Source organism: Tarenaya hassleriana, unplaced genomic scaffold (assembly GCF_000463585.1).
Source record: "Tarenaya hassleriana unplaced genomic scaffold, ASM46358v1 Cleome1, whole genome shotgun sequence".
Taxonomy (NCBI): domain Eukaryota; kingdom Viridiplantae; phylum Streptophyta; class Magnoliopsida; order Brassicales; family Cleomaceae; genus Tarenaya; species Tarenaya hassleriana.
In genome coordinates, this window is record NW_010960187.1 from 2892528 (window position 1) to 2902647 (window position 10120).

General features: G+C 41.9%; 4 protein-coding genes across 4 annotated transcripts in view; 3 read left to right on the forward strand and 1 right to left on the reverse strand.

The window, feature by feature from the left end:
* Positions 1 to 3836, forward strand: part of LOC104807194 — a 4298-nt gene extending 462 nt beyond the window's left edge. The window contains exons 2-11 of the mRNA XM_010532378.2: positions 1 to 118; positions 201 to 270; positions 526 to 650; positions 887 to 995; positions 1133 to 1196; positions 1278 to 1333; positions 1568 to 1675; positions 1890 to 2039; positions 2244 to 2414; positions 3507 to 3836. Of these exons, the coding sequence (XP_010530680.1) occupies positions 1 to 118; positions 201 to 270; positions 526 to 650; positions 887 to 995; positions 1133 to 1196; positions 1278 to 1333; positions 1568 to 1675; positions 1890 to 2039; positions 2244 to 2414; positions 3507 to 3755 (1220 nt within the window). The 3' untranslated portion in view covers positions 3756 to 3836. The remainder of the gene's footprint in view (positions 119 to 200; positions 271 to 525; positions 651 to 886; positions 996 to 1132; positions 1197 to 1277; positions 1334 to 1567; positions 1676 to 1889; positions 2040 to 2243; positions 2415 to 3506) is intronic.
* Positions 1 to 10120, forward strand: part of LOC104807212 (protein DETOXIFICATION 27-like) — a 20750-nt gene that overhangs the window by 10174 nt on the left and 456 nt on the right. The gene's annotated exons all lie outside the window — the stretch shown is intronic.
* Positions 4330 to 7022, reverse strand: LOC104807188 (eukaryotic peptide chain release factor subunit 1-1). The gene is made up of 3 exons (XM_010532366.2): positions 6926 to 7022; positions 4802 to 6258; positions 4330 to 4712 (listed from the first exon to the last, which is right to left on the reverse strand). Exon 2 carries the CDS (start codon positions 6229 to 6231, stop codon positions 4939 to 4941), a length of 1293 nt encoding a protein of 430 aa, XP_010530668.1. The 5' UTR covers positions 6232 to 6258; positions 6926 to 7022; the 3' UTR covers positions 4330 to 4712; positions 4802 to 4938.
* Positions 7248 to 9106, forward strand: LOC104807181 (NADH dehydrogenase [ubiquinone] 1 alpha subcomplex subunit 2). The gene is made up of 3 exons (XM_010532353.2): positions 7248 to 7388; positions 7522 to 7628; positions 8809 to 9106. Exons 1-3 carry the CDS (start codon positions 7303 to 7305, stop codon positions 8910 to 8912), a joined length of 297 nt encoding a protein of 98 aa, XP_010530655.1. The 5' UTR covers positions 7248 to 7302; the 3' UTR covers positions 8913 to 9106.

A 10120-nucleotide genomic window follows, 5' to 3' on the forward strand; every position in this document is an offset into this window, starting at 1 on the left:
CTTCCGCGTCGGTGGCCCGGAACTCGCGTGTTCCGGGAAGAATCTGGTGTAGCTACGAAGACAACGACAAGGATCGGCCTCAATCTACTGGAATTCAGGTCTATGGCGAGATTGAGAGGTATTTCGGTCGCCTTTACCTTTGTTCCATTTTCGGACTCTGTTCCGGTTTCAATCGGGTGTTTTCAATTTTGATTTTTCAGGTTGCTTACTGACACTGTGAGGCAATCTCAAGGTACCTGGGGTGGATCCTCTGACTGGTCTGAAGTTGAGGTTCGTCTTGTTTATGTCTACTTCTCATATTCAGCTTCGGTTCCTTTGATTGAACTTGGACAAGAATCCTGTAAGAAGTTAGATTCAAAGGTCGAATCTTTATGTAAGAAAGAATTGAAATTTGAGCCGCTTTGTGTGAGTTTGGCTCACGTAGGCACTAATACTTTTCATTTTAGGAACATATATGCACAACTCTTTGTGTTTCAGTTTCGAAATTTCGGAGTTTTGTTTAGTAGTCCTCTTTTACTGATATAGGGATCATGGGTGCTCAAACCACGAAACTCGAAACCGAAGATGGTTGTTCATTTTATCGGCGGTATATTTGTCGGTGCGGCTCCCCAGCTTACATATCGTTTGTTTCTTGAGAGACTTGCAGAGAAGTAAGTTTTTGGTGGATTTTTCTGTTGATCTTGTGGTGTAGTAATTCTTGTCGGAGATGTAATTGCTGAGGGATTACATTTTTATTGCCGATATTTTCACTGTCTTTCGACACTCTTGACAATACATTCTTAGGACATTTTTGCATAAAGTACTAGAGCAAACACTAGACACCAACTCGGAGGACATCCTTATGGCTTTGTCCCATGCTTAGTGTTCCGCCCTTTCTCTCGTGCAGGGATATTCTGGTGATTGCTACGCCTTATCCTAGTGGCTTCGACCACTTCTTTATTGCAGACGAAGTACAGTTTAAGTTCGATAGATGCTGTCGCGCTCTGCAAGAAACGGTACCCGTCTTTTCGACAACTCTAGAAAGATGAGAAATATTTTTGTGCTGCGGTGTCCTTTCCTTCTCGGGAATAGAGAGCCGATGCTTGGAAATAGGAAAGGAAGAGATAACTTACCGTGCCTTTTTGCCCTGCAGGTGCAGGATCTTCCTTCCTTTGGAGTAGGCCATTCTTTGGGATCTGTCATTCACCTTTTGATCGGTAACTCCAATACAAGGTTTTGAGTGCATAAATTTGATGTGGCTTGTGATGGTTTATTGAGTCAGCTCATTAGTGCTTCAGGATCAAGGTATGCTGTTCAGCGAAGTGGGAATGTATTAATGGCATTCAACAACAAGGTAATTGAGCTTATCTATAATCTATCATAGGAAGAAAAGGAAGGCCATCCCTAGAATGGAATGGCCTCAAGTCAGGCATCCGTTGTCGTGTTTTCCCTCCTGTAACTTGGTCTTTTATCTCGAATTTGGAATAACTTCGCAAACGATTGGTGAAATGGGCCTGCCTTTTATGTCATTTGAACTCTAGTTTTCTGAAAATGACCCTAATATTTTGTTGTCCTAATAATATTACAGGAAGCAAGCTTAGCTATTCCTTTGTTTTCACCTGTTCTTGTTCCAATGGCTCAAAGCCTTGGACCACTCTTATCACAGATAGCAACCTCCCCAACAGTCCGCCGTGGAGTAAGTTCTTATTCATTGCTTTTTGGTTTTCCGTCTTGGAAACGCTATAGCCTGTAGGCAACTTACTTCAGATGTGCCATTATTAGTGTTTCTACTGTTTTATATGGTAGTGTTTATATCATGTCTGCACTTGTTTCGTTCCATTATTTTGTGGTTTCAATATATTGTTTCACGTTTATGTGCTGGTGGTTTAAAAACGATGTCCAACTTGTAGGCAGAGATGACTCTGAAGCAACTAGAAAACCTTAGCCCTCCGATCATGAAGCAAATTCTGCCACTAATGGAACAGCTCCCTCCTTTGTACATGGACTTGGTCAATGGAAGAGAAGATTTCATTCCGAAACCTGAAGAAACCAGACGCCTTGTAGGTGAAATGAAATCCATTATTAATCTTGCTTGGTGTTTTCCTGTTCTTCTCTCTCTCTCTCTCTCTCTCTCTCTCTATATATATATATATATATATATATATATATATATATAACAATCAACTTCTGAAAAAAAAGTAGTATCAGGATGGATAATATATATGTTGTATGATATGACTGTTAATTCTTGGGAAACATTTCAGATAAAATCCTACTATGGAGTCTCGAGGAATCTGTTGATAAAGTTCAAGGATGACACAATAGACGAAACGTCAACACTTGCTCAGGTGCTTAGCGCAGAATCATCGATAAGCTCGAAGCTTGACATGTCTATCCGTTCGTTGCCAGGGGATCATGGTCTTCCTCTTCAACAGGTACATTCTCGACTTAAAAAGCAAACATTTGAACTTAGTTTATCGATTAACACGTAAGCTTCAAGAACATTCTAGTTAAGTTCCAAGCCAGCAAGGGTGGGCAGGGGCAGGTACCCGAGATTTTCAGGCCACCTGGTCTCAGCTTCGCCCCCGTCGGGTTTCAGGGTAAAGAGTACTGCTCTCGGTTTCGTGATGGTTGAGTACCTGAGTTTCGGGTATCCATGAGACGTGGTAAGGGCTTGGGTACTTGTGGGGTACCGTGTTAGAGTCCCACATCGGAAATATGTGGGAACAATTGAGTCAATATAATACCATGGGCACCCTCCCCCAACAAGCTAGCTTTTGGGGTGAGTTCTACCCATGGGCTTTGAGACTTTATTGGGCCCATTATTAATGGGTGTGTTCTATCAAATTGGTATCAGAGCCAACCGATCCTCGGACATGCAGACGACGCGGTTGGCAAGGGGCCATGTCGTGATTGACCCGTGAGTCACGAGATGAGAAAAGGGTGAGCACTCGAGGAAAGGGTTGCTAGTCACCACGAAGCTTCAACGCTTCGAGAAAAGGACGAGAACGGAGAAGAAAGTCGTAATACTCACCTGGCGGTTGGCGGCAAGGCTGGAGACGATGATAGGTGGTTGAGGCCAGGGCAGCGGGCGGAGTCGCGAAATCACCCTTGGACCCCTCAAGGCTCGTGTAGGCGAATGAAAGCCCTGATTGGAATGAAATCCCTAATCTAGGGATTTAAAACCCTAACAAACCCGACCCCTTTTTTTAACTAACAAAACCCACGCAATGCTCGCGGCCACTCCCGATGCACGACCAGTTTCCCTCAGCCTTGGCTTGGCTCTCACCCCCATGCATGCGACTGTTAGACTCCTTAAATTGGCAGAGGTCGTAACAGTGATTTCTTGGTCGGCTTCTCCCTTTCTCCCTGGGTTACTCCATGGGTTCCTGAACCTGAACTCGAACCCATGAACAAGAACATTCTTTCCGAACAGATATTTCCCCTGCCCTGTTTCTTGTCAGGTGACAGCAACGTGATTTACGATGTAGGTAATGTTTTGTTTGTTTGTTTGTCTGTGGTTAAAGGCGCTACCAGATGTTCCACCGGCAATGGCGGATGCGGTGAACAGAGGGAGCGAACTATTGGCGAGCATGGCGGCAGGAACGCCTTGGGAATCAGTTGCCAAAGAGGTCGGCGATTCACTTGGGATGGACCCAACTTTCCTTCGCGCCGACAGGTCCAAGGAGCTTCACCAACTCGTCGATTCTCTCTCTTCATGGATGGCTTCTAGCGCTGATCCCACTCCAAAACTCTTAAAAAAGCCCATAAAATAACAATGTATGCAAAGGAAAAAAATTATCTCCTGATAAAAACACAGGAAAGTATGCATACATATATACACGCACATATATGTATATTAAGAACCTCATGCAACAAGCTAGTTTGATTACAAATATACTCCCGCGACCAAAGGTTGTTTCGCTTCGGGTTTTGGAACCCTAGAGGCTCTTGGAGAGCACAGTGTCGATTAACGATGTGCTGTAAGAGATCATTCAAAAGTTGTCGCCGGATCATGAAATAAGCTAATCCAGGATTTGCCATCGGAAACCAAATTTCTGGGTGACCGTATAGCATCAAAGTCTTCGACTCCAACGTTGTGGGGCCAGAGCAAATCATATAATTATTTGGTTTTGATCTACAAGGGATAATGTCGGGTACTCGAAATAACGGATTCTCATGCCAACCGAACATGGGTAGTACCAAGAATGCGTCGCACGACCAAACCGAATACGGCCAGTTTGAACCACGTACTAGAAGAAGAGAAACTCCATTACCCGGCAAGAGAGGAAGAAAACCCAAAGAACAACGATGGCGCGGTTAAATAAGCAAGCAACAAAACAACACTCCAACAGAACAACATAGCATACATACATACATACATACGTCGTCCAAGCTTTCAATTCGTAAGCATAAACCCTGCAAACCGACCACACAACACACCATAGACAAACCAAAGTACTCAGATGTTGTCTCCCTTGGGCAGAAAGAGACACAACCAATGGTGCAAGAAAGAAAAATAAGTACCCCAAATGGCAAACTAAATGAGTCGTCTGAAACATAAAATAACCGAAAAAGACATGTTTTCAATTGTTCCGTGTCGCGGGAAACAACGGAAACATCACCGGCCGACTTGTGACAAACAGAGGCAGAAGCAGATAGCTGCGTCCAAAAGTTATTCGCCCTCTAAAGCTGTATTGTTCCACACCTCTCCGTTTCTTTTGATTCTCCACCTAATATCCAATATCCATAAATCAGATTCAACTTAACGTTTCCGAAAAAAATTAGGTGCATGCTCAATCTAAGGTTTAGGGACACTCACCTTACGCATAATAACTGGAAAAGTGAGGGTACATAATTTTCATCTCATATTCTGCATGACCCGAGAGCCCACGCAGGCTGGTTCAGGCTTGAGGCCCCATCGTCCTGTACCAGCGACGAGGAAGGGTTGATTGATTGCTATTCAGAGTCATCGTAAATTTCTCCGTCGTCCTCGTCAAAGTTGCTCAAGTCAAGCTGGTAACGGAGAATTCCTCCAATCCCTCCAAAGCCTCTGCAAAACTGAGACCCTTCTTGCGACTTGTTGGTAACAAACTCTAGACTACATCCATATTGTCGGTATTCGTTAGCAAGCCACTCCAGGAGAGGCATCTTGTCCTCCACATCCAAGTCGTTGTTGTCTGCTTTGAAGTTATCCATATTGGCCTCCTGCTCCTTGTTCAGAAATTTGATCAGAGTTTCACCCGTCGCATTGTCTTTCATCACGTATCGGTTGATGTCCAGATTCTCCCACACAATCAGTGTCTCGACAGCTCCCGACTCCAAAGCCTTCAGTGTGTCATCCACACCAAAGACATACTTCCCAGTGTCCTGGCTTATCTCCTCAAAGTACTTTCCTATCAAACGCTTCTCTTGAATGAACTTCACATTAGCCAGGATTTCAGAAGATAGCTCGATAGCCTGATTGAAACCATTTTCTCCTCCATACGAAACATCAACAACATTAAGAATCTTCACCTGGAGACGGGGATCAAACATATCCGACTGGCTCAGTTCAGTCTTGAAATCTGCTGACCCAGCAAGTATCAGCCCAGCCACATTAGGCTGGCTTGTAGCTGGATTAATGAAATACTGTGTGGCAAGTTCAGCGGTCTTCCTCACATAGTTGTGACGCTTCTCCATACGAAGACGGGCAAACCGTAGGGCCGACTGCCCTCCTCTCCCGTGTTTCTTAGGGAGATCAACAGAGAACTTGTGAAGCACCTCTCGGGTATTTCCGCTGAGAGTTCCAAAGAGGGTTCCATTCCCATCCATCACAATAAATCCAAACTTCTCATCAGATTCCAGGAGTTCATTCAGAGCTTCAGTGTGGAACTTGTTGTCACACAGGTAGAGCGATGCATTAATAGGCCTGAAAGGCTCAAAGTCGATAGTGACCTTCTTTTCCTTGCCCTCTTCGTTGACAACGGTACCAGTGTAGAGCACGAGCCCATTGGGAGGGACCTTATTGTAAAGCTTCAGCCTCTGCTGGGCAGAAGTTATGGCCCCCAAAACAGATTGACGGTTGACCCTGCTCTTGATGTTTGAAGCAGTTCCATATTCATCACCCAACATCTTGGTAACACGGGCAACCTGATCACGAGGAGGCATGATAAGGGAGATCATGCTGGTGCCATTTCCCCGAGCAGTTTCAAGAGCTTTGATGAGCTTCTTAATTTTCCATATCTCGATGTTCTTATCGTTGTCGGCCATGATGCTGATGGTACAAAAGAAATGAAACTGCAATATAGGCATTGAAATGCCGATGCCAGTTAGAACACAAAAAGATATATCAACCTATCATTTAGGAACAAAAGGAAAATGAGCAGAGAAATTGACATAGTAAAACAACTACCAGGACGAAACTCTAATTCAAACAGGACGGCTACAATGAAACCTCCTCTTCCGAGATTAAAGAGCAGAAGCAACACATCAAGAAAGTATCTGAGCCCGGTGATGTCCCAATATTCTTGAAATGAAACAAAAAACAACCAAACCCACGAAAGTAGAAAAGTTAAGTTATCGACCTTTAGATCTTGGGCAAATTAATCTCGCATCCCTTATGATATACAATCACCGATCGAATTTGGACGAAAGGGGGCAAAATCAAACAGAAAGCAGCACATGCAACATGATCATCAAATCGTCTCACGCAATTCAAAACTCAAACCGGAAAACCTAAACTCACCCACAAAACCTAACCGTAACGAAATGAAACAAAATTCAACAGATCAAAGTCCCAAAAGCTCAAAATTCTTGCCGATAATTTCATTAAACAACAATCACCGAGCACAACAATCAGATCACCCCTCGAGCGCCAGAGTATCATCACCTAGACATTGAGAAATGGACCAAAAAAACACAAGAAAAAGCAAAGAAAAAAAAAGGACGAAATCGGAAAAATCACCTGAAAGATGAAACCGCGTGAAGGAAACGGAAAATTCTATTAGCACAGCACCCAAGCCTCGACAGAGGAAGGATTTTTGAGATATTTATATATTCCTCGGCCGAATTTTTTCCTTCGTGTAGCAGAGAGCGTATTTATATGTGTAGAAGCGTGACCTAGTTAGCTTTGAATTAACCGACTCATTAATATGGGCCAAGGCCCATATTATAAATCGGCCGAGCTCCATACCGTTGTTGGGCCTAGAACTATGTTTTGTAGGGGCATTTTTGGTATTTTAAGCCCACCAAGCGAATGTCCTAGCGCGGATGGGTTTCTCCTCCATTCTTCTTCTTCTGCATCTGCTGCTGCTGTTGTTGTGGATCGAGAGAGAGACAACCATGGCGTGGAGAGGAAATCTATCAAGGTGCATGAAGGAGCTGAGGATTCTTCTCTGCCAATCTTCTCCGGCTAGTGCTTCCACAAGGTTCCTTTGATTTTTTCTCATTTCGTGTTTTGTTGTCGTGTTTTGATCGGTGATTAACTTGATCACCTCACGTGTCGATTTTTTGATTTTCTTTGTTCCTGGATCGGTTTCTTTGGAATTTTTTTTGGTTCAGGACTTTTGTGGAGAAGAATTACAAGGATTTGAAGAGTCTAAACCCTAAATTCCCGATCCTGATCCGCGAATGCAGTGGGATCCAGCCTCAGATGTGGGCAAGATACGGTAATACCTAGCTCGTCCATAAATTCTTGGGTGTTTTTAAAATTTTTGTTTATGTTTGCGTACATTGATGCCAGTTATAATTTGCTTCCGTGCCTGTGAGTAGTGACAATCGCCATGTTATGTTATGGATTCTATTTTTCTGCCTTGAGGTTTATTGTTCACTTTTCTCTTTATAGAAGTCTCAAGAGAAAAAGAATAAGAAGCAATACCAGCTTCTCTGGAAAGTTAAAGGAGTGAAATGGTATTGCTTGGGTTCTGAAGTGGCAACAGCTTAGCTATTGAAATTGCTTGACTTTGTTATGAATACGCGCTTTGGTAATTAGCCACCCATCATCATTAGTAAACAAACCATCATTGGAACTACATTTGCTTGATAGAGACTTGTCAGGGACTGTGCTTCTTTACCCGTGTAGATATCTCTTAATGTGTTTCTATATTCATTCGTATGGAAGTGCCCCTCCTGTGAATCGTTTTTTAAGTTGTTCTACATTCGATAGTAAATGGATTGGGGCAGGCAAATCAATACGCACGTCTTCTTTCTCTTCTTTCTTGAATCTATTTTCATAAGCAGCTTCATGCCTTCCAATTGTTGGACGAGATTTGTGTTTGCTAACTCCTTTGTATGCTGGATGTGAATGTATAAATTTATGTTTTCTACAATGGGTGTCCATCCTTTTATTTTCCATTTTTTCCCTTTGATTGCAAACTTATCTTTGTTTTTACTGCAACTAAAAATCACCGGACATCTGCGCGTATGATGGGAGTGCTACTAGATTGTAATTTTTTGTAGAGAGCTTTTTCATCTTTGATTTGTCTTTTGGTATTATATTGCAACCTTATATAACATTAGGTGCTGCAAACTTGATACCTCTTCTCTTGCAATGTGTCTATGTAAGTAGCATTGAAGCCTTTCCGTAGGTAAATCTTCTAGATTATTTTTGAGATAATGCTTCGCTCCATATGACTTGCAAGGGTTATGGAATATACTTGCACGGGCAAACAAGATATGATGGTTAACCTTTCCTTATACATTTCATATTTAAAAAGCAGAAGCTCTTTCAGGCTTTGCTCTTTTTGTCATTTGTTCATAAATCTTGATAAGTCTACTTGCAACTAGTTTTCTTTTTTTTTTTCCTAATACTATTTAATTTTGTGGATACATTTTGTACATTATATGCAGATATGGGTGTAGAGAGGTGTGTCGACTTGGATGGTATGAGTGAGCCACAGATTTTGAAGGCGCTTGAAGAACTCGTGAAAGCTGGAGGAGCTACAAAGGCCTAAGGTTGTTGTCCTTATCTTGCATTAACCTCAATAAGTTGAGACATGGTAAATTAAAGGGTGTTCTCCCTTCAACTCGTCTGTCTTTTTTTTCTTTTCTAAATCAAGTTTCCCGTTCTCCATACGACATTTCCTGGCATTCTCTCGTGAGTAGTAACTCTTGAAATGGTAATCTCATTTGTGCCTTTCATTGTGCATTCGGTTTTTATTATACTCGATTCTTTGATATTGGAGTGTGATTCTACATATTTGGGATACAAGTACAGGAGAGGTGAATATGAATCCGACCCGATTTATGTGAAATCGAAAGTCTCCGGATGGTTGTTATGGCCGAAAGCCCCAATGGCGAGATCTTCGGCCAGCTTTAAAATCGTTCATGCCGCTGCGTTTGCAAAAGGCAACGCAGCTTTAGATTGGCTCGGATTTGTGAGCCGAGACAGGCGAGACTCGGGAAGTTATCCGTACTCCAAATGGACAATAGATTGGCTCGTATTGTTTGACTCTTCATGATGGGGATTTCACCGTCGGGAGTGCAAAGATGGGCGTAAAACGTGACTGTCTGTGAACGAATCAAACAAGTTGGTTCACGAAATTAACGAGAAACTCAGGACAAATAGTGAGACACGTGATTGAATAACGGGAAATACTATGTTCTTGGTTCTTTTTTTTTTTCAAAGTCGGAATAATGTCAAATATCACTCTCCACGTTCCAACACACCAAACCTCCTGTCCCTCGTTAAATATTTACCTTATTTGACTTTTTTTTCAAATGGAGCTTTCTTTTTTGACTTTGATTTTTCTTGATCTATAATCATTAATAATAAAAAAATATTTAATAGTCATTTGTCTTTAATTAAGCCTTTTAAAAAAAACTAGATGAATCACATAAATTCTTAGATATACATACATACATGGTATAGTACAAAATCTGAGGTATTCCAACTTAACAAATAAGATATTTTTTTATTCGAAAATTTTGGATAACAATTTTTTTCTCTGCTTTTAATTAGCGAAAAATATTCGAATATATATATATATATCCATATATATATATGAAACCGAACATTTGGGACCCGGATAGGGCTGCGAACAGGCATAGAGACAACATTACGAAGATGAGGACAAGAGAGGATGACAGAGACGAAGATGATGGAGAGACTATATTATGAACTTCGATTTATTTTATATCAAGTTGTTTTAATCAATATATA